Raw genomic sequence first — 24,644 nt, 5'->3', positions numbered from 1 at the left:
AGCTGATTCTCTGTAATCCGCCGTTTCTGTGAAGAGTTGGCATCCTGGAGCCCCCGGGGGGGGCCAATCCTGCCCCCACGCAGGTCTCGCTCCTCTGCCAGGCTGGAGGTGCAGCGGGGCACCTGTGCCCCCCCCATCCCATCCAAGCAAAGCTGGGGGCCAAATGCCAGGTGTGGGGATGGCAGGCAGGGTCGGGCTGCGAAAAGGCTCTGGTTTGGAGCAGAGCAGGGGGGGACCCTGTGGGGTGGGTTTCTGGGGCACCCTCCTGCCCCTCCTGTGACCCCCAGGGTGTTTCCTCCACTCGTCCCCTCCTCGCTGCCTCCCCATCTGTAGTTACTGCCAGCAAATGGGCTGTAGCTCCGGAAAGCGAGGAGGAAAAATATATACGTACATAAAAAAAACACCACCCAAACAGCCAAAAAAGCCTCCTGAAAGCACAGGCAAGGTTTTAATTTAAAACCTTTTCCCGCATGAAGAGCAGCAGCCCGGGCCATCTGGAGGAGCATCTGCAGGTGACGGGGAGGCGGCGCTGCCTCCCCCAGCTCCCCGGGGAAGGGGCTTGGGCTGGCGAGAAACAACCCCAGGGTGCCCACGCAGCCTGGCCGGGGCTCCCTGCCCAGCCACCGAGGTCTCTCTGCTTAATTGTTATGTGTGCAGGAAAAGTGATTACGAGTCCCAGACGCAAGCTGCAATAGCAACCGAGTTTATTGCGAGAGATTAATTCCGGGGTTTTAATTGAAACTTCGGGAGCAGGGCAGGGAAGCGTCGGCCAGGGCTGGCAGGAGAAGGGACAGCCGCGCCGTGCCCGCGTCCATCCCTAACCCCATTCCCACTCAACGAAACCCCAATTAGCAGATTACTCGTCAGAGGACTCCTCCATTGGCTGAGCATCACAGCCAGCATCCTAAAGCCCGTAATCTCCTAGCAACTCCCCTGCTCTGCCTCCCTCCACCGGGCCCTGCTTCCCCGGCCCCCCCTCGGCGCACGCAGCACCCGCTGGCTCTGGAGGCATCGCTGGGGGCCAGCGGGGATCTCACCCCGTGCACAAGTCGAAAGGTGCTCGTGCCGCACGGCCGGGCTGCTTGTACGAGGCTCAAATCCTCGGGTTTACGTTTTGATGGCAGAGGTTTGGTTTCTAAACGCGTTTCGGAAGGTTTCGTCCTCCCAGCAGGCAGCACTTTGGAGACGCTGAGAAATAAAACAGGGAACCCCAAATCGTGGCTAGACCTCGCAGCTCCTGCCCAGCCCTGGGAGGGGAAGGCAGTCCCCCGACTTCAACACCAGGCGAATTCCAGCCCCTCGCAGGGAAGTGGATTAGCGGCGGTGAAGTGGCTCTGCTCCTAACCTCTCTGCAAATAAAAACGTCCTTGAAAGTGTAAAATCGCAGCAGGGCAAAGGGGGATGCCCAGAGCCAGGCTGGCTGTGACTCTCCTGCAGTCCCCGTTTCAGTCGGGATCGTCAGCGCTTCCCAATCCTTTTATTTCGGGTTCAGAAGGCTGGAAAGAAGGGCTGGAAAAATAGCATTTTGTTGGTTGGAAATGAACATTTGATGTGGGGAAAAAAAAGAAAAAAAAAGATTTTTTCTTAATGCCTTAATATTTACAGGCTGGGAAATACGTCCACAGATCACGGAGCGCTGAAAAGGATAAATCACTTCTCTTCCTTTAATGTGCTTTGTTGTGCTTTATCTAAAATACAGTCATAAAATTACCAAATTGAAATTTTAAATGGGGGGGAAGGGGGAATATCTGGAGGGTTTGCTGCTGCTTCTGTTTTCTTATTGCCAAATAAAATACAATTAAAGCAACGTTTTATACGCCAGCTAGCTTAGCGAACACTGGCTTTCTGACGGCACTTTTTTGTGTCAGCCAATGAAAATAAATGGTGCGGGATTACCAGCGAGCATCCAGCCTCTGGGGCTGGAGGGGGGATCGGGAGCAGCAGGCGTTTTGAGTACGAAAGGAGGGATTTTAGTCCTGCTCCAAGTGCAAACCTCCAGGGATGTTCAGCCCGGAGCGATGCGCTGCCTTCCCCGGGCTCCCGGTCCCCACCAGTGCCTCCCAGTTCAGCCGCCGGTGGGGGGCACAAAGCCACACGGGGCTCCCAGTGACATCGGGGTGGCCCCAGCCTGTGCCCTGGGTTAGTCCCCGCTCTGCAGCGGGGCTGTGGCAGCTCAGCTGCTGACGGCTGAAATCCCTGTGGAAATAGGATCGGGCACCGCTTCCCAGGGGAACGCGAAATCAGAGCCCCGGCCCCAGCGCAGGGCGCCACGTGCGGGGATAAGGACACGGTAGATCACGTTATGGGGGTTATTTCTCCTGCTTTAAAGTCTAAGGTACGACAGCAGCTCCTGATTTGTCACGGAGCATCCTGGAGCAGCCTGCGCGGATGGTGAGGACTGGGGGCTGTCGCCGAGCACTCGCAGCTCATCGCGGTGACACGGGGCCGGGGGGGTCACTTAGCGAACGAGGGGGCTCCAGCGCCTTTCCTGGGTTATGGGTTTAGCTGGGAATCTGTCTGGGGTGACCATCTGGTGGCATCTGTGCCGCTCAGCTGTCACCCCCCCTCCTGGCAGCGGGGGCACGCAGGGCACCCCGTGGTGTTGGGGTACAAGGGGGATGCGCCCGCGGCTCGGGACCACGGCACGGGGGTAGGGGGCAGCCGTGCCAGGCACGTCCGCGGCTCCTGCCGCAGTGGGGACGGATGGACGGACGGATGGACGGATGGACTAGAGCAGGGAGGTAGGGCAGGACGGACAGATGAGCCTCCTTAGCAGACGAGGTGGCCTCAGGTGATGCCAACATCCCATTAAGGGGGTTTATCAAGGGAGGCCGCCAGTTTTAGCCGAGATGCTGCTTTTGGGCTGGGAGAGCCTCAGCTCCTGCTCGTTAATTAGAAAGGCTGCGGGGAGGTTTGTGCTGGTTGGCCTCACTTGCGAGCAGCCGTAATGTGATGAGCGATTAGGGACTCCCAAGCTTTTCTGCGGGGGTCGTTAAGCTACGGATGAACTCGAGCAGGGAAAGGGCATTTTTGGCCGTGCCCGAAACCGGCTGGTCCTGCGCTGCCCCGGCTCGTGGTCCTGACCTCCCGGGCCATCAGGAGGTGAGTGATGTGTGTGCTGGGGACAGCCACAGCTCGGTGTCACCCTGGGTCCCTCAGCTCATGTGTGAGATGGAGAGCTGGTTGGGCTGAGAGAAGCTGGGATGTTTCTCTTTGCTGTCTGGCAGGTGTGGAGAAAATCTGGGCATGGTCAGCTCCAGAAAGGGAGCTTCCAATCTTTGTGTGCCAGGTCTTGAACCGGAGCAAGCTGAGAGCCCTGCGATGGCTGTCCTGGCCGTGCTGCTGGAGTGCTTTGACCATGGCACCCCCAGAGCCCCCTTCCCAGCTGTTGGTTCCCCTGGATGATGAGAGCGGAGCCCTCTTGCTCAGGGGACACCCCTGTAGGGTGATGCCCCCATCCCATCCTCCTCTCGCCCCCCGAGATGCACAAATGCTGCGGCAAGGCAGGGACTTGGCAAAAAATCAGCCCGGTTTTGCCTCCGTTCTCCCTCCTCTTCTGCCTTGGCAAAACCTGCAGCGCCGCAGCATCCTGCCACAGCGTGGTCTGGCTGGCATCGCCTGCGCTGTATTTATGGCAGCGTTAATTAAATACGCTCCGCAATCAGCGCCGCACACGACCCTGCTTCCCGAGATGAGGCTGGGCTGTAATGTGCCATCACCGAGCGGGAATGTGACTGCCGCCGTCCTGGGGAATCTCTAACGGAGATTTACTCATCCCAGGCTTCCCATTTCTCCGTTTCATGACATTTCACAAAGTTCAGGTTTACAAAATAAGCCGGCACAATGAAGAGATGCTCCAGATGTTATTTACTCTGCACGTTCCACCTCCTGCTCGGTGGGGCCTTTGTCCCGTTCCCCGTGGAGCCGAGGACGGGGTGCCAGCTCAGGACCACCACGTCACCCTGCTGCAAAGCCCCTGGTGCTGGAGGTGCTTGCTCCATGCCCACCTCAGTGTGCCCAGGGAGAAGCTGAGCTCTGCGGCTGTGCTGGCCAAACCTGCCTCTAACCCTGTGCCTGTCATGGGGGAAGGACGTGCTTGGAGCAGGAGGATGGAGCACGGTCACGATGCCACCCTGGAGGATGCAGCACGGGGAGGTCGGGCTGTTGCTGCTCCAGGGGTGCCATTTGGGGTGCTGAGCCGCTCTGCTTTTAGAAGTAGATGTGGGCTGAAAGGTGCTGAGGTGTTGCGGGTGTGGGACACAGGTGGGCTGCTTGCCCTAGGTCTCTGCTATGGGCAGAAAAGGCAATTTGGGTAACTTGCTGGTGGCAGGAGCTGCTCCAGGAGGGTGGAAACCCCAGGGCTGGGCGGGGAGGAGAGGAGCTGCCAGGCCAAGAGCTTCCCAAGCTGCTCACAGCACCTGTTTGCCCCGTACCCAAATCCTGCAGCCTTGGGCAGGTGGGACATGGGGCAGAGCGCTGAGCCTGGTGACCAAACCCTCTGCCCTCTTCCTCGGGATGGAGCTCACCAAGGGAGCCTCGCACCCAGCTAGTGAGGGCAGCTCATCCTTTCTGGGGAAGGATCTGCTGGAAGCCAGGCGTGTGCTCGTGGTGCCCAGCCCTGCTGCAGAGCCTTGATACATCCCTCGTGCCACGGTGCCTCCTGGTGCCATGGTCCCTCTGGAGGGGATGGAGCCACCTCTGCCCTCCAGGCGGTGGCACCAGGTGGGGGTGAAGCTTGTGCCCATGCCCAGGTGCCCCTCGAAGCCCTGCCGCGCTCACACCACCGCTCTCCTGGCTTTGTGCGGGGCCGTGGGAGGGACGGAGCCGTGGGCTCTCGCACACCTCGCTCCCGCCCCGGTGCCTGCCTTGTCAGGTCTGATCAGGAGGAGGATCAGTCGGCCCCGCGCGCTCTCTCCAGATTTAATTAACGGGCCTTTCATCTCTACCCTGAAGGAATCTGCTATCTTCTGTCTTCTTAATTAACGTTCATTAAGCAAATCAGAAGAACATTTTCTCCCCACCGCCTCCATGGCTCTTAACCCTTACGAGGTGCCAGGTCCGTGCCAGGGCAGACGGCTCCTGGGCCGCGAGGACAGCTCGGGTGGTGCGTGGACACAGGAGCCTTGGTCACCACGTCTCTGCCTCGCTTGGACCAAAGTGAAAACCCCTCTGGGTGCAGAGGACTTCAGCTGAGATCAGGCCCTGCTCTACTGGGGGAAATGGGGAAATTCCCAGCTTTGGTTGCTCTTTTGGGCATCCCTGTCCGAGCTCTTCCACATCCTGAAGGACAAGGGGTTTCCCACAGCCTGCTTTAGCTCTTCGTCCCAGCTGGGGTGAAGCTTGCCCGTGGGAAGGGGACATCAGCGGGCTCGGGTTTTGTTGTCGGAAGTCACTGTTCTAACCTGGAAGGCTTCATAGTGCAGGAAAGTTGGCTCCAGCATCTTGCTCTCGGGGGGGGGGAAGGTTATTTGGGGCTGTTCCTGTGGCCTGAAGTTGGATTATTTTTTTTTTTAACCTTGTCCTTGGTGGACACTCATGGGGATGGGGTTTGGACCAAAACCCCTTGGATGATTTTGCTAGCCATGCTGGGGCAGCTGCTGGTCACCAGGACTGGGGGGAGATAAATGTAAAAACAGGGCCTCCCACCTCCCCACCACTGAAGGAAGCCTGGCAGGAGGGCATTAGCTTCCTCTGCGTGGAGATGAGATGATTTCAGCCGGCCTCCAAGCCAGGTCACCAGCAGCAGCTGGCCCCCAGGCAGTGCCAGGCCACGAACCGGGGCCGGATTCTGACCAGGGCACCCAACCTGAGCAGGGTGAGCACGGAGCATCACCTTGGGAGAGGTGAGGGCTTGTGCCAGCGCTGGGTGAGGGCTCCATGGCTGCAAGGTGCCAAACCCACGATGTGAGAGCACCTCTCCAGCATCCAGCTGGCAGCCGCAGCACACCTGGCGAGCCTCACCCGTGCAGGCTGGCGGCTGAGATGCTCAGGGCGAAAACCGAGCGGAAAACCCTCTTTATTTTCTTCCCCAGAGCCTGACAGTGGCTTTGCCACCGGCTCCCAGGCAGCGAGGCAAGGCTCGGCGCTGGGAAATTCACCCCCCCCCAGCGGAGCTGTCAGGGCCCAGGTCAATATATGTTAATGGGGCTTGGAAGCGGTGCTGCTGCCCGAGACCTCTGATTCACAGCTCCCCTCCGGTGCTTTCTCCCCGCAGCGCGCACAGAGAAGGAGAATAAAATAAATAAGAGTGGAAGGGAGAGGGAGGGAGCTTAAATTATAGATGAGGGCTAAGTTGCCCGTGTTTCTGTGGGCAGAGCGGGGGCAGCGGCGGGGTTCCCCTGTGCACCCCGTTGCTGTGAATGCAGCTAGTATGGAACGGGGCTGGTGGAGGGTGCCGCGGTCCTGAGTGGGATCCCCTTGGCACAGAGTGTGTGTGCAATGAGCACCCCCTGCTGAAGGGGTTTGGTGGCCATCTGGGGTCTGGTTTGGCCACCCCATGGGGACATGCGCTCGCCCCGGTTCAGGGGACAGGGCTGGCCCCGTGGCAGCAGGCAGGGTGGGCCCCCACCTCTGGGTGCTGGCGTGGGGGCACTGGGTGGGTCACGGGGCCCGGCAGGTTGGTGTGGGTGGGGAGCACAGGGGTGGTGCTGGGTCTTTTTCAAAGCCTTTCCCACACCCCTCTTGGCTTTCAGGCTGTGAGAAAACTGGTGATGCCCACCAACCTAAGGAAAACCCCCGTGTGGGGAGGGAATCCCCACGGGCTCACCCCTGGTGCTGAGAAATGTTGACGCTCGGCTCCATCTCAGCAGCCAAAGACCCAAACTCCCCCGTCCCCAAAATGATGGGGCCGGGATGCCCCAGCCGGGGGGGGTCCTGACCTGCCCAGCCCCACGGCCTGGGGACCAGGGTGGCCTTGGGGGGGGGGGGGAAGCTCCAACCCTGCAGCCCAGCGACGCACGCAAAGCTTTTGACATTCCCAGCAGCTTCCACAAGATGGACCTCGGAGCGAGAGGAGGTGCCGGGCGGGGGGGGGCATGTCCCATCCCTTCCCATCCCGTTTTGTCCCATCCCTCCTGCTCCCACCGTGCCAGCCGGAGGAGGCTCAGCGCCCTGCGAGGCGAGCCGCGGCATGGCACAACCCGGGGGGCTCTGCCTGCTGGCCCTGCTGGGGCTGGGGTTTGGGGCGGGGGGCTCACCAGCCTGCCAAGACCCCCGGGGCCAGCCCCGTCGCTGCATGCCCGTTTTTGAGAACGCCGCCTTCGGCCGCGCCGCCCGGGCCACCAACACGTGCGGCTCGCCCCCCGAGGACTACTGCCTGCAGATGGGCGCCCGCGACGCCAGCCAGCTCTGCCAGCGCTGCGACGCCGCCGACCCCCGGCTGCACCACAACGCCTCCCTCCTCACCGACTTCCACAGCCAGGAGGAGAGCACCTGGTGGCAGAGCCAGTCCATGGCCTTCGGCATCCAGCACCCCAACTCCGTCAACATCACGCTCCGCCTGGGTAGGCGAGGGAAGCGGAGCGCACGGGGCGGGGGGTGCTGAGCCCCCGGGTGCTGCGGGGTGGGAGCTGGGTGGGAGCTGGTGGTGCTCCGGCAGCCCGGTGCTGGTTTGGGGTGGGAGGTGGGACGGGCCGCACGCCCCAATTTTTGGGGTGCGAGGAGGGAGATGCCCTGTAAGTGCTGCTGATGGATCGCTGGGAGGACGTGGGGAGGGTCTGCCCCATCTCGCAGCCCAGCCCCGGTCCCTTACAAGGGGCAGAAGCTGGTGGCCGTGCCTGTGTGCTGCTCCCCACCCAGCCATGCCCGGCCATACACTCCCCTGTTCCTCTTCATAAAGATCATGCATGTTTGTGGAGCAGGAGGCAGGCAGCTCCCCGTGCCCCCGCCACCCACCTCGGAGCCTCGTATGCTTTGGGTAAGCGCTGGGGGTGTGAAGCCCGTTCCCCACCATCCCTGCACAGTGCTGAGGATGCCCCATATATTTTGGGGAGGGTCACAGCTCTGCAAACATCACGCAGCCCCGGCAGGTTTTCCCAGCTGAGATCTGACCCTCTGTTTTAAACAGTGGGCAAGCCGCACGTTCAGAGGGTGCGTAAAGCCTATGGGATCATGCCTGGCATTTTAAAAAGTTTTTTCCTTTTTTTTTTTTTTTTCCTCCCTACATTTCGCTGCCATCTAAACTATCTTGGCTACTGGCCAGCGCTGTAAAATCTTCATTCTCTGCTGTCTCCTGCCATCTGCATGCTGAAGGGGGGTAGCGAGGGGCTGCAGCAGGAGCGGCACAAGCAAGGAACGGGGCCGGCCGAGCGCTGCGTGGGGCCGGGTGGTGGCGGCGGGTCGGTCTGTGCCCTGCGGGGACGCGGAGCTGCCCGGCTGGGTGGAGGTCACCACGTTCCCAGCCCCCTGTGAGCGGGCAGACAGCTGGTCTGTGTCCCAGGCTGGGCCGGGCTCCCCACCGTGTGTGAGAAGTGAAGCTGGAGGAGCCGGTCCTGCTCCTGCACACCCTGTAGGAGGGGACGTGCCGGCTCCTCTCCCACCTAGCACAGGCTCAGGTCACCCTAAAATCAGGTATAGGTGATCCGAATGCAGCCAGCACTGCTGAGCAAGCCCCCGGTAGCCATCCCCAGGACGGCCGGGTGATCTTGCAGCCGCTGGTCCTGGCTCAGCACCCCAAAGCATGTGGGCTCCCGGCGCGTTGTGTGCCCCAGACTCCGAGCACAGGGCTCGCTTTCCAGCCTCTGCCTTCCCTCTGACTCTTCCCAGCCCCTCTGGGGGCTGGCGGTGCCCTGGCGCACCCTGTGCTTGTGTTCCCCACGGAGCTTTGTGTGGCCCCATATGAGGCCCTAATGCTGCACCGAGCTTGTCTTCAGCCCCGGTCCCTGCATCCCTCCCTGATCCAGCGCACCCTCTGCAAACGGACCTGGTGCTCCTTCTCCCTATATGCCTCGTATATCTTGCTGTGCTAGAAAGTGCCATTTCTGTGCCCAGCACATTGCTGTCTGACCTTTCCCAGTGCTGCTGGGCCCCGTTCTTGTCCCAGCTGCAGATGATTTTATCGCTGTTTTAATGCTTTCACTTGGGTTATGGAGGAAAAACCCAACCAGCCGTGCTGAGCCCGGCCCCAAAGCCCCTGGGACACAGCCCTGGACACGTCCTCGCACCCACGCCAACTGTGACCCACATGGCATGTCCCCAGCAGCACGTTTGTCCCACTCCGATGTGGCCAGACACCTTGTAGGGCCCCCAGCACGGTTACCTGGGGAGCTTATTAAACAGGGTTTCGAATGAATTGGACAAGACTTGTGTTTACCTGTAGGCTGTTGATTGGCATTAATTAGATTATCCTCCCTTAAATCTCGCTTCTCTGCAAGGCTTCAGCTGTGCCGTTACGGTGCACAGGCCTCGGAGCAGATCAATAACCTCAAGCGCCTGTGGCTGTTGCGTTTCCCCTGCCAGGCAGCAGGGAGGAACCCAAAATATCCGCAGGCTTGCGAAGGCAAAAGGCACCGGAGCGCCTCGAGTGGCTCCTCGGCACCTCCCCAGGTGCGAATGTTGGATGTAGGTGTGCCTGGGGTAGGGAGCATCTTCGTGTCTGTGGCCCTGATGCTGATTTTCCTACGGGATCTGAGCCTACGATGGGCTCCTGGGGCTGGGGCTGGGGGCTGGAGGTGTCTGGGCACATGCGGGGACGTGGCTGTCCCCCGTGCTCCTCTCCAAGCTCTCCCACCCCCAGACCCCAGCGTTTCCCCAGCTGCAGTTTCACCCCCCGGGGAGGCGAGCGACCACTTTGCTTGGAGGTAACACAACTATAAGAGGAACACGGGTGTCCTGGTGCCCCTGTCCCCTCACAGCCACCTGCGTGCCCACCCATGTCCCCATCTCGCGGCGTCCCCATCCCACGGCGTGCCTGGCTCTGGGCCGTGCCAAACCTTCCCGAGCAGGAAAGTGACATCCAGCCTGCGGTCACGGGCTGTGTTCGGGATTTCTTGGGAGGAAGCAAACGCAATTTGGCTGGTTTAAGGGACTGTCTGGAGAAAGCACACGTTTAGTCAGGACAACTGCGGCGAGCTTTCTCCGCCCGAGCTCCAGACCCCGAGCTGGCCCCCCTGGCCCTCCCGTCCCCCTCCCTGCAGCGGGGCCGCCTGGGGCAGGGGCTGTTTATTGACACAGCTCCCAGCTCCGGCCCTCTCCCAGAGGAAAGTGCTCGGCGAAGCGACTGCCCCGACCCCTCTGTTTTGGTAGGCGTCCCCCGGGGCCGCGCTGTCTGGGAACCGGCGCCCGCTGGGGCTCCCCGCGGGGTCCGGGGCAGGGGGCACCCCACGAGCATCAGCGAGGCCAGGGCCTGGTGGGTTTGGGGAGAGGTGCAGGGGAGCACAGAGACAATGGGGCAGCCCGGCCGTGCTGCTACAGCCCCTTCCCAGCCGTGATCACCTCCCTTTAATCCCGCGTCCCCCCGCATCCCTGATGGGAGGCAGCTGCTTTCCCCAGCGCCGGTAGCCGGGCTGGCTTGGCTCCCCCACAGCAAAATCGCGGTACATATGCGACAGTATTCATATGGGCCCAATTAAAGGCTTGTTTTCCTAGTCCCGGAATAACCCCTCTAACATTCCCAACTCATTATCTTTTCAAATAAAGCCAAAACCTCGCAGCTAATTGTTTTGCGCTGTCAGGAGCGGCGCTGTTATGGAGCAATCCAGTCTTTGAGCCGCTCCTTCATCTCTGGCAATTAAACGGTTCTGAAGTTCGCTTTGGTATATTTTCCCCTCCTTTTTGGTAATTCTTTCAAGTGATTTCAGAGCTGTGCTGGCCACTCTGGGGACTGGCATCCTCTGTTTGTCTTCAGCCCAGCAAAGCCAGCAGCAGTGCCAGACCCCAGCGTGCAGCTCTCTGGAGAGGGACCGGCCTTGACCCTCTCCGCCTCTCCATCCTGTCCCCAGCTCAGCTCTGGAGATGCTGACGAGTGCCAGGGGCCTGATTCTTCCCATCCAGCTGCTGGGCAGACCTGGCTTTGCACCATCTCCTGGCCCATGCAACCCGCCTGGTGCCTTCATGCAATGACCGGGAGGCTGCAGGGGGGGCAAGAGGCGATTTGGGGTGGGCAGGATCAGGGCTGCATGGAGCAGAAGCTGGTTAAGGGCAGCTGGGCAGGAGGAAAGCAAATTCTGCGTGGCACAGAGCCGTCGCTGCCAGCTGAGCAGTCACTTTCTGCTGCATGGTGCAGCTCTTTGTGCCTCCGGAGATGCAGATCGGGAGGAAAAGGGTGGGTTTCAGGTGGAAGCAGTGATTTTAGGGGATGTGAGCTGGGGATGTGCTTGCTGGGACCGGCACTATGGGGCTGTGCAGCCCGTCTGGGTGCTCCCCTATCACTGCAGTGAGGAGAGGGGCACAGTGCCTGGCCTGGGTGGCAGAGCAGGGTGATGCCAGCGGCCACGTGGGATGGGGTGCTGGGATGATTTTGCCCCTGTTCCTGGAGACCTTTGTGCCAATGGGGCAGGAGATGGTGACGGTGCGGGGGGTCTGTCCCCAGGCAAGGCCTACGAGATCACCTACGTGCGGCTCAAGTTCCACACCAGCCGCCCCGAGAGCTTCGCCATCTACAAGCGCAGCCGCGCCGACGGGCCCTGGGTGCCCTTCCAGTACTACAGCGCGTCCTGCCGCAAGACCTACGGCAAGCAGCCCAGGCACTACCTGAGGCCGGGCGAGGACGAGCAGGTGGCCTTCTGCACCGACGAATTCAGCGACATCTCCCCCCTGAGCGGGGGCAACGTGGCCTTCTCCACCCTCGAGGGCCGGCCCAGCGCCTACAATTTTGACGGGAGCCCCGCGCTGCAGGTGCTGGGGGGGGTGGGAGAGGGGTGGGTGCACGGTCACCGGGGCTTGGGGGGAAGCACCCGTGTTGTCCTGAGCCCCCCGGTCAGGATGGGTGCAGGATGTGCCCTGGTTGGGGTGGGGAGCTGGTAGCCCCGACCCTTCTCCAAGACGCCTTCCCCATGTCCCCTGCAGGAGTGGGTGACCGTCACCGACCTGCTCATCTCCCTGAACCGCCTCAATACTTTTGGGGACGACATCTTCAAGGACCCCAAGGTGCTGCAGTCGTACTACTACGCCATCTCCGACTTCTCCGTCGGCGGCAGGTGAGGGGCGGCCGGGCGGAACAGGACAAGGCCGCAGGGTTGGAAACTGTCCTGGGAGCACGCGTGGGGCTTGTGGCGGCTGCTCCCCAGCTCAGGCTTGTTTAATTGCATTATTGGGGCGAACTATTCAGATGCGAATACAGATGCTCCATCTGTAAACTGGAGCTGGCAGCGCAGCGCTGAATTGGGGAGCCCTTTGAGCTGCACAGGGAGACCTTCCCCTCCAAGCCCTCTCCATTTGCCACCTGTTCTATTTGCTTTCCCCTCGCCCAGCCCCACAACTTTTAACGTCACAGGGGCTCCACGTGTGGCTCTGCTTGGTCCCTGGATACAGGGGAGGAAAGGTCCCAAGGCACGGATGGGTGCTGGTGGGGTCAGCACAGCTGCAGCCCCAGGAGCTGAAGCAGCCACCGGTGGGCTTGGGCAGCTGATGTGGGACAGAGACATCGGCAGCGCCCGCTCGGTGCTGTGCTGTGAGCGCCCTTCCCTGGGCAGGGAGTTAGGAAAGGGGCCGTCAGACACCGCGCTCCACCCCGGTGAGAGGTGAGAGCCGCCCGCCCCCAGGCAGCGGGGCCAGGGATGCTCCCAGCTGGCCGGGAGCCCTCTTTGCTTTCTGACCCTCCTGGGCTCCAGCAGCTGGAGCTGGTTAGCATTCCGCGTGGGCCACCCTCAGCGTGTGACCTCCCAGCTGGCCGGGGCCGGCAGCGCCTCGGGGACAAGGCGGGCGGCCTCGGTGCTAGCACAGCCCGAGCTGTCACTGCCCCACGGCCACAGCAGCGTGGCCACCATCCCACTGCAGCCCCTACTGGTGCTCAGAGCACCTCGTCCCCACACCGGGGTCCCTCGCAGGTGCAAATGCAACGGCCACGCCAGCGAATGCGCGCCGGACGAGACGGGACGGCTGGCGTGCGTGTGCCAGCACAACACGGCCGGCACCGACTGCGAGCGCTGCCAGCCCTTCTACCAGGACCGGCCCTGGGCTCGCGGCACCGCCGAGGCAGCCAACGAGTGTCTCCGTGAGTGGCACCGGGGGCTGTGCACGGTCACGGTGTGCAGCAAGGGAAGGAAGCGCCTGCATTATTTTGCAAGGCTGCTCCAACCAGGGAGGGAGGATTTGTACCCCAGGGCCCCCATTCACAGCGTTGCCCAAGGACCCTGCAGCATTTCTTCACCCCACGAGTGCAGCTGTCTGCCCCGTGCATGGTCCCATACCCACCTTTTAGCACCATCAATAGCTCGTGCTGCTGAGCCGAGCATCCCCTCCACCCCAACCCAGCCCCAGGGCTCATCCCCATGGCCCCCCCGGGGGGCGCAGCCACCGCCGACCACCCCTCCTGCCTCCCCCCCCCCAGCCTGCAACTGCAGCGGCCGCTCGGAGGAGTGCTTCTACGACCCGGAGCTGTACCGCCGCAGCGGGCACGGGGGCCACTGCCGCCACTGCCGCGACAACACGGCCGGGCCCCGCTGCGAGCGCTGCCGGCAGAACCACTACCGCTGGGAGCCTCGGGCCGCCTGCCAGCCCTGCCACTGCCACCCCGCAGGTGTGTGGGGCCCCGCCGGGCACAGAGACGCCGCTGTGTACGGGGAATGTGTGGGAGGGAAGGGTTTGGCCAGTGCTACCCAGCCTGGGGATGTCCTGTTGTGCTTGTCCCAGTGCCGCTGTACCGCTGGGTTTTGCCAGGCTCAGCTCAGGGATGGGGTGGGACTCTGGAAAGGCTCAGGCAGGGGTTTATGCCCCAAGGAATCAATGTGGCCATCATTGCCCATCTGCCCACTGCCCTGCAGGGATTTGTGCAGCTTCCAGATCATACAAAGCTGATTCCCCACACCCCCATCACCCCAAGAGGGTAGATCCGCCCTACCCAGGGCAGGCTCCTCACCATAGCATGCGTCACCGAGCCTGGCCTTGGGAGTGAGGTCCCCCTGTCACCCCCTTGGGTCTCCCCCAATCTGGGGATCACTCAGGCTGGCCGGGTCCCCACAGGCTCCCTGCGGCCCCAGTGTGACAGCTCGGGGACCTGCGCCTGCAAAGCCAACGTGACGGGCTGGAAGTGCGAGCGCTGCAAGGACGGCTATCACAGCCTGAGCGAAGGCGGCTGCAGGTGAGGGGGAGCCCGGCCGTGGTGGGGGCACGGGATGGGATCGGGGATCGTCTCACGCCTTCGTCTCGCCCCGTCCAGACCCTGCGCCTGTGACCCCGCCGGCAGCGTGGGCACCTGCGACCCCAACACGGGACACTGCACCTGCAAGGAGAGGGTGGAGGGGCACCTGTGCAACAGGTCAGCTCCGTGGTACCGGGACGGGGATGGGACCGCGGCCCCTTTCTAGGTTGGGGTCAGTTCAGGGCAGGAATCTTTGCTGCTGTGGGGCATCGTTGCTTCCCCAGCCCTTAAACACAGCCCCTTGTGGGGGGGGGGTTGCAATGGAAACCGTGTGGGGTCGCTCCTTATGGAGGCTGGTGAGGCTGGGGGCTGCATCCCTCTGGAGTGGTGGGATTGGGCTGACTTGGAGCTGCCACCACTGTGCCCCCCCCAGCGCCACTGTGGTCCCCTGGCCCTGCCATATGTTTCGTCCCCATATCCAGGTGCCAGCCTGGATGGTTTAACCTGCAGCCCCACAACCCCGCCGGCTGCACCAGCTGCTTCTGCTACGGCCACTCCGCCGTCTGCACGGCAGCGACCGGCTACGAGGTGACCCACGTGCGCTCCGACTTCAGCCGAGGTACCGACAGCCTGGCCCCGGGCAAAAAACAGGGCACGGCCACAGGAACGTGGGCCAGGAAACTCGGGAGGCTGGGAAACCCTGGGGCTGAGCACCCCCCCTCTGGGGCTGGGCACCCTGCTTGGCTTAACGGTGATGATGGTCAGAGGGGAATTTTTCTGTCTGGCTGTTTGGCTGTTAGATCTCTGTTTTTGCCCCAGCTCCACAGGGACAGGCTCTTCCTGGCTCCCCAGGGCATCTCTCCATCCCGTTGTGCTCCTGGGGCTGTGCGTGGCTTGGGGAGTGCTGCAAGGCTGGGCACGACTTCTTTGGCACGCTACAGGCGCACTTTAAAAAAAAGAAAAAACGAGTCAGAAAGATAAAAACTAAAAGGACAGAACCCGGTGGGAACTTTTTCCCCTTACCCTCTCCTCTCCCCGCCTGTGGCTGGGATGGAGCAGGGGGGCGATTTTCCCACCGGCAGCCGGGGCTGTGCGTGGCTGCCGGAGCTGCGTGCGTGCGGGATGCTCGGGGAAACCCTGCCATCTGCCGCGCAGCACGACGCGTGCAGCACGGGCACGCCTCGGCACCAGCACCGTACGGGCACCTGCCGTGGGGCCGGGCACCTGCTGTGGGGTGCTTCACCCGCACCCCAGTGGTGTGGGGCCAGCGAGCAGGCCGGGGTGAACGGCTCTGGCGAGCCTTTATCCCGTCTGCGTTTAAGCCCCGCTGCCAATTGCTGTCCTGCTGTCTTGCACAGCCTTGAAAAGAAGCCAGGCTTTATGCCGCGTCTTCCCCGCTTCCTTCCTGCAGCAGTCTCGCCAGCCTCGGGCTGCTCGTTTAGGGACAGATTTTTCCAAAGCCTGGGGCCAGGCTGCAGGGCTCGGCGCTGCCGGGTGGCAGCGATTCGTGCTCCCGCAGCCCCCTTCCCCCAAATGCCCCCAAATCTGCAGCTGAGCCAGATCAGCCTGAGGTTTCCTGTGCTGTGTGAAGGGGCCAGCAGCCCAAACAGGGGTGATTTGATAATCCAGGGCAGCCCGCTTGATATCCGGGGGGAAAACGTCCAAGTGTTTGTCCTGGGGGGTGCCAGAAATAAATAACTGCCGGGAGCGGGGGAGAGTTTAACCCATTTCCGAAGGAAACCAACGTAATGCAATTACGCCCGCCTTGCTGCGCTTCCTGCGTTCTCCAGCCCACGGTAACTTCAGAACTGTAGCACAGGCAGGGGGGCAAAAGTTTAAAGATAACAATTTCCTCCAAATCTAAGAAAACAAACAGATGGGGAGGAGACAGCGAGGGCCACCGTGAGAGCACAGAGCCCGAGCGGAGCAGGGTGGTGCAAAGCGCTGGCTCCTTACAAGACCCTGGGGGAGGCTCAGGGGCAGGGATGGAGCCCCAAAAAGCAGCACCCTGGGGTGCTGGGCACACGGAGCGGGGGGGCGTTCACCGCTCCCCTTTACCCCCGCACCATCACTGTGCTCTTCCTGCAGGGCTGGAGGGCTGGGCTGCAGCTGCGGTGGGTGCCGTGGCCGTGCCTCTGCGCTGGGCTGATGGGGAGGTGAGCACCGAGTGGGACGGAGAGGAGCCACTGGATTTTCTTGCACCAGGTACGTGCTGGGCTCCTGGGGTCCTGCTGTGCTGCTGGCCCCCCCCCCCCCGGTGCTCTCGTGAGACAACCCATTGCTAACCTGGGTGGTTTGGAGCTGGCCCTGCTGCAGGAGGGTGGCCACAAGCTTTACCCCCTGTCGATGCTGGTGGGAACAGAACCATGCCAGGGACTCCTGTCCTGTTCCCACCTGGCATCGTGGGTACATCCACATGGGTACATCCATGCCCTTCAGACTTTCCTCCTCTCTCCCCTTGCAGAGAAGTTTCTGCAGAACCAGCATCTCAGTTACGGGCAGCCCCTGACCCTGCTGCTGGGAGCAGAGGGGAACGGGACTGGGACAGAGAGCAGGGTGCCCCTGCTCCGCGTCCAGCTGGTGCTGGAGGACGAGGGGATGGAGGTCACCATCCCCAGCAGCGAGAGCCAGCCACGGGACGGCAAGCAGGCTGTCACCTTCAGGTACCTGTCGTAGTGCTCTGGGGATTCTCGGGTGATTGGGGACACTCGGGGATCTTGTCAGGGCTACCTTGTGCTGGGGGTTCAGCTCCGCTCCCAGGCCCCCTGGGGATTTCACCGTGTGCCCCATCAGTGGGGGAGCTGAGCCGTCCTGCGGTGGGAAGCTGTCCCTCTGGCTGTCCTTCCTCCCACGTTCCTCTCCAACAGGCTGCACGAGGCCGAGGAGGGCACGGAGCCTTCGCTGTCGGCTTTCAGCTTCCAGCGCCTGCTCTCCAACCTGAGCGCCCTCCGCCTCCGCGTGAGCCATGGCCCCGGGCCAGGTGGGTGGCTCCACGCGGTGTCCCGTGGGGACCAGGCTGGGGCTGGGGACAGCAGAACGGCAGTGAAACAGGGACAAGAGGCACCCGCAGGGGTATTTTGGGGTCTCCCATGGCTGTCTGGAGCATTTCTATGCAGGATGGAGAGATAGGGCCGGGGACAGTGCTGTCCCAGCCTCACGCCGCTGTCCCCTCTCGCAGGCAGGCTGGTGCTGAGCGAGGTCCGGCTCACATCGGCTCGCCTCGGGTCGGGTGTGCAGGCGGGCTGGGTGGAGGAGTGCGCGTGTCCCCCGGGCTACACCGGTCAGTTCTGCCAGTCCTGCGCTCCCGGCTTCAAGCGGGACGTCCCCTTCGGTGGCCCCTTCGTCGCCTGCGTGCCCTGCGCCTGCAACCAGCACGGGGACTGCGAGCCCCACTCAGGTGCGCACCCCCAGCCCCTCCGCTCACCAAAGCGTGACATGCACGGGTAACAAATCCTTGTCTTTGCTTATTCTGAGGGATGCTGGAAACCATCCTGGAGGTCGCAATGCCCGGAACTCGCAAGCTGAATTGCTCTCCTGCCAGCAAAGTGGATGGCTTTGGTCAGGGAAGGGGAGGATTGCCCTGGAGCTGGAGGTGGCCACACGAATCTGGCACCAGCCCTGCTGCATGGCACCCATGGCCTCATGGCCCTGCTGGCCATCAGCCCTGGGGAAAAGCAGATCAGAGGCTCATGAGATGCTGCCCTGCTGCCTGTCCATCCCTGCAGGAAGCAGCAACTGAGATCGGTGCTGGGAAGAGCTTGGGAAGGAGATGTTTGGTACCCGGACAGGGCCCCTGGCCCGGGCGCCCTCGCTGGCAGGCTCGCTGCGGAAAGGAACAACAATAGTTTATGGCTGGGATGGGAAGGGCTGGAAGAGGCGTTTTCCTCAGCAAGTGCCTCTGCCCTGCCAGTGGAAACACAGCAGCGGGGCTGCAAATTCACCCCTCCTCTTGCCGAGCTGGGGCTGGCACCACAGGCTGTGCAGTGCCTGGGGAGGGGGGCCAAACCTTTGATGTCCCAGCCCTCGCGCTGCCAGCCCGAGCCAGCCTCCACACTTCCCTTTGCTGTTTTTTCCACTCCTTTCTGCCACCCACTTTTCCTTTCTTTTCCTTTGCCCGGCTCCACCCAAACGTGGGAAAAATGGAGAAATGCCCATTCCCACCACCCGCCTGGTACAACCCAACCCCTCCGGCTCCTCTTCTCCCTCTTCAGTCAAGCAAAGCAGCTGCTTGGAGGGGGGGGGAGGATCCCTGAGCATCCTTCCTCCTCCTCCTTCTCCTCCTCCTCCTCCCAGCTGACTTCGGATGGCCGTGACTCACCGGCTCGGCTCGCAAGGAGACGCTCGCTCCCTGCTGGGTTGCAGCCGCCTGCTCGTGTTTTCCATGAGAGGGGCCACGCGGGCTGGAAACAGGGTTGCTCGTGGCTGAGAAATGTGGTGTCGATTATTGCAGGCGCCAGCAGACCTTGTGCACGGTGGTGGGGCTTTCTGCGCCCGCCTCATCCCCTGCAAATCATCCTCGCCCCGAGCAAGGACTGGGCAGGGAGGGGAAAACGTTAAGAGTTTGGTTGGGAACACGCAATCCCAGTGTGGGCCCTTGCCTGGAGCTGCGCTTCCCTCCCGGCACCCACGGCTCTGTTTTCCTCCTCGCAGGGCAGTGCCGGTGCTTGCACAACACAGAAGGTCCCTCCTGCGAGCGCTGCAGCCCCGGGTTTTATGGCAACCCCTTCGCGGGGCGCTTCGACGACTGCAAGCCCTGCCCGTGCCCCGACCGCTCGCCCTGCACCGAGGTGCCCGGCAGCGGGGAGGTGGTGTGCACCCACTGCCCCCCGGGGCAGAGAGGTGAGCCTGGGGTGGGCCAGGGGGCTGCGGGCAGCCCGGCGTGGCCGGACCCTCCCCATTTTTTCCATCTTCCTTAGGAAAACGCTGCGAGCTGTGCGACGACGGGTTTTTCGGGGACCCCCTGGGGCAGAGGGGCCCCGTGCGTCCCTGCGCCCCCTGCCAGTGTCACGGGAACGTGGACCTCAACGCCGTGGGGAACTGTGACACCGAGTCCGGCCGGTGCCTGCGCTGCCTGCACAACACGACGGGCGAGCACTGCCAGGAGTGTCTGACGGGCTTCTACGGGGACGCGCTGGCCCCCAGCCCCGCCGGGAAGTGTGCGCGTACGTACGGCCTGGTACTGCTCCCCCTGTCCCACCCCAGCCAAAACCCTCCCTGCAGGGCAGGCAGAGGGGATGCCCACTGGGCTTAGGGGCTGATCGATGGGCCAGGTTGGTCCCAAAAGCTCAGGAATGGCTTTGTGTCCCCTCTCTCCACTGCCACCCTCCTTCCCCGGAGATATCCTGTTCTGCAGAGGCTCGGCCTCAAAGCCCTGTTTAATGGAGGGACGTGGCCCCCTACAGCACGTGGGGCTCAGCCCCTAGTCCTGCTCTGTCACCCGACAGCCCCATGTCGGGATGTAAGCAGTGTTTTATCTCCTGTAGCTTGCGATTGCAACCCCGACGGCTCAGCCCAGGGGCCGGAGGGCTGCGATCCCAGCACGGGCCAGTGCCGCTGCCTCCCGCACGTGACAGGCAGGACCTGCGGGCTCTGCCAGCCCGGCTACTACGGGCTGCAGCCCACCGTGGGCTGCAAGAGGTGCGTGGGGCACGATAAAAGGGGCAGCAGGGGTTCTGCTCCTGCTCCTTGTCTCTGCTGCCTGCTCATTGCCCTCCGCTCCTTGGTGCCAGCTGCGAGTGCCACCCGGCGGGGTCGCGGGACAGCGGGTGCCACGCGCTGACGGGGCAGTGCTCCTGCCAGCCGGGCGTCGCGGGGCTGCGCTGCGACAGATGCGACCACGGCTTCTTTGGATTCTCTGCCAAGGGCTGTCGAGGTAACAGGGATGGGGACGGCGCCTCGGTCCCAAAAACGGGGCTGGCAGCTGCGCCGTGACACCTTCCTGCCGCCGTTGCAGCCTGCAACTGCTCCCCGCTGGGCGCCGTCACGCCGCAGTGCCACGAGAACAGCACCTGCGTCTGCCGCCCCGGCTTCGTGGGCTACAAGTGCGACCAGTGCCAGGCCAACTTCTTCCCCGACCCGCCGAGCTCCCGCTGCCAGCCGTGCCCCTCCTGCTACGGGCTGGTGAAGGACGAGGTACGGCCCGTGCCCTGCCGAGGCGGTGAAGTGCCCCGGCCCCCGCGCTGTGTCACCGTGCCCCCCATCTTGCCCGCAGGCTGACCGGCTGAAGGCGAAGCTGCAGGAGGTGGAGGAACGGCTGCAGACCCCAGGCTGTGACGTCCACCCGGGGCAGCCCCTGGTGCTGGGAGATGCGCCCCGGGGAGACGGGCTGCCCGGCAGGCACCTCCTGCAAGGTATGGGGCAGCACTTGCCACCAGCACGGGGGGAGCAGAAAGCCTCATGTCACCCCTACAGGGACGCTGTGTTCCTCGGTGTGCCCAAGAGGGGCTCATTTTCCTCTTTTATTAGAGGGGGTGCTCAGGCTCAGGGCAGCCCCAAATGCAGGTGGAGATGCCTTATGCACGTCTGCAGGCAACGAGCAGCTCCTTGCACTGCCCGCAGGTGCCCGGGCCGCGCTCTCCGTGCAGGTGGGGCGGCTGGCGGGGGTGCTGAGCGCCGCGCGGGGCCGTCTCAGCAACGCCAGCCAGGCCAGCGGCTGCTCCGACCACGGACACCCCAAGACGTGCGTCCTGCTGTCGGAGATCGGGGCCGTGCTGCAGTCGGCGCAGCGGGAGGTGCTGCACGCTGCCGACACCCTGGCTGCCACGGTGCGGGCTTGGGAGGCTCCAGGGGCTGGTGGCTGTCCTAGGGTGGGACGCCACCGGCACAGGGGGGTGAGAGGGAAAGCCTGGGGTCCCCGTGGGTGTAGCCTCGGGGTCTCACTGCTGTTCCTTGTGTTCGAAGGAGATTCCTCAGGAAATCCCCCCGCAGCCCACCAACTGGAGCCGCCTGGCGCTGGATGCGCGGGCGCTGGCTGAGAGGTACGGTGGCATCGTGCACCGCGGCACTGCCAGCAGGGACAGCCGCAGTGCCGGGAGCTTCCTGCCCTTCCAGCTGGTCCGTGCAAGCCTCACCCTGTCTGATGCCAGCACGCAGAGGCAGAGGAGGCTGCCTGCCCAGCTGGGGGGCGTGGGGTGGCCTCTCTTCCCCAGGGGCCGATCCCAATCTCTGGATGCCCTTGTCCCTGCAGGCACGGGGATGCCGTGGCGCAGGTGGAGGCGATGGTCAGGAGAGCACTAAATGTGTCCAAAGCCAGCCACGAGCTCCTGCAGAGCCTGCTGGAGGGGAGAGCAGCATGGGAGGCACAGCGCGAGCTGGAGGCCGGGTGAGGGCTGGCAGTGAATGGGGGTGTTTGCAAAGCATAGAGCCCCAGCTCCATGCCGGGGGTGTTTCAGGCCATTTCCCCCATTCTCAGGGCCAGGTCCCAAGCTGCCACCCGTGCCTTCAAAATGCTGCAGGGCCGTGGATGACCATGACATCCCCATATGCCCCCATAGGTACGAGGAAATCCAGCAGGCGCAGGAGGAGCTGGGCACTGGCATGGTGGAGGTGGCAGCGGAGGCCAGAAGGGCTCTTGCCACCATCCAGCAGGCAAACGCAGACATGGCTGAGAAGCTCCTGCAGGTGGCTGCTCCAGGGCAGGTGAGCAGCACCCAGCTCCCAGCAGGGAGCAGCTCAAGGCTCCTGCTTGTATCCCTGCCCGATGCTCCCTCCCAGGCTGGGAGATGCCCTCACGGAGCCGATGGGACCTCTCGCCCCGCAGCAGGCACTGCTGGCACAGGCTGGAGCCCTGGTGCGGGACCTGGGGGCACTGGAGCGGGCGGTGGGCACGCAGGAGCTGTCGGCACAGCAAGCCATCGCGGCATCCCGCACCCTGGCAGCTGGGCTGCGCCAGGACCTGCAGGGGACTCGCGGCTTCACGCAGGTGATTGCTGCTCGCCCGCAGGGGATGTCCCTGTGAAATAAGCCATGGGGACCTGCTGTGCCAGGCGGAGCTGTTGGCACACAGGGTGCATTCCTCTGCTGCCTCCCACCCGGGGAATGGGGGCTGGTGAGCCCCAGCCCCTCTGTTCCAGCAGTGGGTGTTCTGGGAGACATCACTCGGGCACCCAGATCACCAAGGAGCTGGCCCAGCAAGCAGGAGTGGGCTGGGTCCCATGAAGAGCTGGGTGCAGCTCTTTGTTGCTTCCCCAACCTCAATCCTGTCTCCAGCTGCGGGACCGAGCTGGCTCTGCCCGCAGCCTGGCCACCTCGGCAGTCTCACGAGGAAAGGCTGCGCTCTCCAGCACGGAGTCCCTCCTGGCCAGCTTGGAAGGTAAAAGGCTCCTGCCAGAGCGCCTCTGGTCACAGCCTGGCTCTTGCTGCGCTGGGAGCCCAAGGAGAAAAGAGGCTGGATCGGCGATGGCCGGGGTGTCCCCGCAGGCACGAGGAAGGTGCTGGGGCATCGGAAGGGCCAGGCTGCCCTGAGCAGGAGGACGGCGCTTGTGCGGGACAGGACGATGGTGGAGGCCCAGAAGAAGATCAAACAGGCAGAGAAAATGCTGGGAAACTCCTTGTCTGTCTCCACCACAGCCAGGAGGACAGCTGGGGAGGCCGAGCAAGTCGCTGGGGAGAGCGCTAAGGTCTGAGCGGAGGGATGGGGATACGGGGAGTAGGACCCCTTGGGTGTCCCCAGGTGACTGTCCCCATCTCTGTCCCTTTACAGAGGGCACAGGCTGTGCTGCAGGGCAGCAAGCGGGCTCACAAGCACGCTGTGCAGCTTGCCACACGTGTCAACAAGACCCAGCAGGAGCTCGCCCGGCAGGAGCGTGTGGCTGAGGAGCTCAGGGGGGGCCTGGAGGAAGCAGAGCAGGTGAGCCGGGTCCCCTGGGGCTGGCTGTGCGCTCCTGGCTCCAGCCAAAGCCAGGAGGCAGGTTGTCTGCAGCACAGAGCATCGGGAGCAACAAAGCGTGGGGAATGCCTTGGGACTGTTTCTGGGATCTGGCCGAGGGTTATCAGTGCCCCTGATCTGAGTGTCTGTGTTGCAAGGTGGGGACAGAGGTGAGTGAGATGGCCAGAAGCCTCCAGGAAGCCCGGGGCTCGCTGATGGCGGACATCAAGACCCTGAACGACCTGCTGAGCAGCCTCGGTGAGACCCTGCGGGAGCGGGTTCGGGCCCCCTGCTGGGCTTGGGGTCAGCACTGTCCAGGCTGAGCTGGATGCCCCACGCTGGAGATAGCTCCGGGTTTTGGCAAAGCTTCAGGGGTCGTGTCAGGGAAAGCCCTTGTGCAGAACGAACTGGGGCTTGCTGAGCGTGTGCTCGCAACTGGTGTGGGGACACTGATCTCCCTTGGCATCTCCAGGAGGAGCAAGTGGGGTTAAAGGGTGGAAAGCATCACACACACATAAAGGAAAGATGTGCTCAGGCCCTGCCTGGAGCCACAGACCAATTCTTTTTTAACCAGTGATCACTGGAAGCTGCACTGCCTCCATGCCCTGCTGCACCCATTCCCTCCCACCTGCCTGCTGCCAAGAGTCGTATCCCTTGGAGCAGGACCAGGCCCTCTCCTGCCCAGCTCTTTGCCTCTCATCTGCATCCTTCCCCTTGTCCAGGCGACCTGGAGCAGGGCACGCAGGTGGAGGCAGCGCTGGGAGCAGGGAGGCTGCAGCTGGAGCGGCTGCGGCTGCGCCTGGCCGCGCCGGGAGCCCTGTCCAAGCGGCTCAGCCGGCTGCAGCAGGAGGCAGCACAGCAGCAGGAGAAGATCCAGGCGGTCGAGAGCGACTTGGCCGAGATCCGGGCCGACAAGAAGAACCTGGAGGACATTTTGCGGAGCCTCCCCGAGGGCTGCTCCGAGTGGCAGTGACAGGGCGCTGGCTGCTGCCCTGATACCCCCAGTCACCTCTGTGCCCCCCTGCAATAGGGTCTGGCAGAGCAAAGGACACCCTCACTCACCAGCATCGCTCCCTCCTGCTGCTCTGCATGTTGCCCTCGGTACAATATCACACCCGGGTCCTTACCCACACTGGTTCTGACTCAGCATCCCAAGCGCTCTGTGGCATGACCTTAGCCCCCAGCTCCATCCCTGGCCCAGGGGACAAAGCAGCTATCAGGGACCGATGTGGAGGGGACAGAGCGCTCACATTCTCTGACCAGGCAGCGAATGAAAGACTGTCACAGATCTCCTCCACGCTAGACAACCCTCCATCCCCTCTTCCCCCCTAGGGCAGCATACCAAGGATGTAAAGCCCCAAAGCTGTAACACCCGCTGTCCCTCCTGCCCCAGGAGGAGACGAGAGGCTCTCACACATGTGTTGGAAGCTGGTCCTGCTGCACAGTGCCACGCAGCACGATGCTTGTGTGCTGTGGTCACGGAGGTGCGGAGATGAATCACAACAAACCTGGGCTGAGAGAGGAGCTCCCAGGAGGGCACAC

At 63.0% G+C, this 24,644-nt stretch overlaps 1 protein-coding gene across 5 annotated transcripts; it reads left to right on the top strand.

Moving 5' to 3' along the window:
- Window positions 1-1,935: 1,935 nt before the first annotated feature.
- On the top strand, window positions 1,936-24,228 carry LAMC3 (laminin subunit gamma 3). Of its 5 annotated transcripts, none has more exons than XM_080562226.1 (29): window positions 1,936-3,102; window positions 3,228-7,502; window positions 11,528-11,832; window positions 12,004-12,134; window positions 12,984-13,150; window positions 13,487-13,675; window positions 14,119-14,236; window positions 14,315-14,413; window positions 14,719-14,855; window positions 16,325-16,441; window positions 16,701-16,899; window positions 17,104-17,216; window positions 17,415-17,633; window positions 18,887-19,075; window positions 19,153-19,398; window positions 19,720-19,873; window positions 19,966-20,108; window positions 20,190-20,368; window positions 20,448-20,586; window positions 20,702-21,000; window positions 21,137-21,213; window positions 21,423-21,557; window positions 21,730-21,874; window positions 21,999-22,157; window positions 22,445-22,547; window positions 22,655-22,854; window positions 22,938-23,084; window positions 23,261-23,360; window positions 23,825-24,228. In XM_080562226.1, exons 2-29 carry the CDS (start codon window positions 7,130-7,132, stop codon window positions 24,073-24,075), a joined length of 4,833 nt encoding a protein of 1,610 aa, XP_080418352.1. In that variant the 5' UTR covers window positions 1,936-3,102; window positions 3,228-7,129; the 3' UTR covers window positions 24,076-24,228. The 5 variants fall into 5 exon arrangements, with proteins under 5 accessions (XP_080418352.1, XP_080418355.1, XP_080418351.1 ...); XM_080562225.1 differs by having other exon boundaries at window positions 1,942-3,102; window positions 21,996-22,157; XM_080562228.1 differs by having other exon boundaries at window positions 1,945-3,102; window positions 20,795-21,000.
- Window positions 24,229-24,644: the final 416 nt, after the last annotated feature.

The sequence above is a fragment of the Anser brachyrhynchus genome, assembly GCF_964034855.1.
Source record: "Anser brachyrhynchus genome assembly, chromosome: 19".
Taxonomy (NCBI): domain Eukaryota; kingdom Metazoa; phylum Chordata; class Aves; order Anseriformes; family Anatidae; genus Anser; species Anser brachyrhynchus.
The sequence above is the reverse complement of the archived record's forward strand: the minus strand, read 5'-3'. Positions and strand labels throughout refer to the sequence as shown.

What these genes read in the sequence shown, in the direction of transcription:
- LAMC3 (XM_080562225.1), top strand. Translation starts at nt 7,130, where the DNA reads ATGGCACAACCCGGGGGGCTCTGCCTGCTGGCCCTGCTGGGGCTGGGG. An exon ending in CCCACCGTGGGCTGCAAGAG is followed by an intron (nt 19,874 to 19,965) that starts GTGCGTGGGGCA and finishes CCTTGGTGCCAG; the next exon opens with CTGCGAGTGCCACCCGGCGG. An exon ending in CGGCAGGCACCTCCTGCAAG is followed by an intron (nt 20,587 to 20,701) that starts GTATGGGGCAGC and finishes CTCTTTTATTAG; the next exon opens with AGGGGGTGCTCAGGCTCAGG.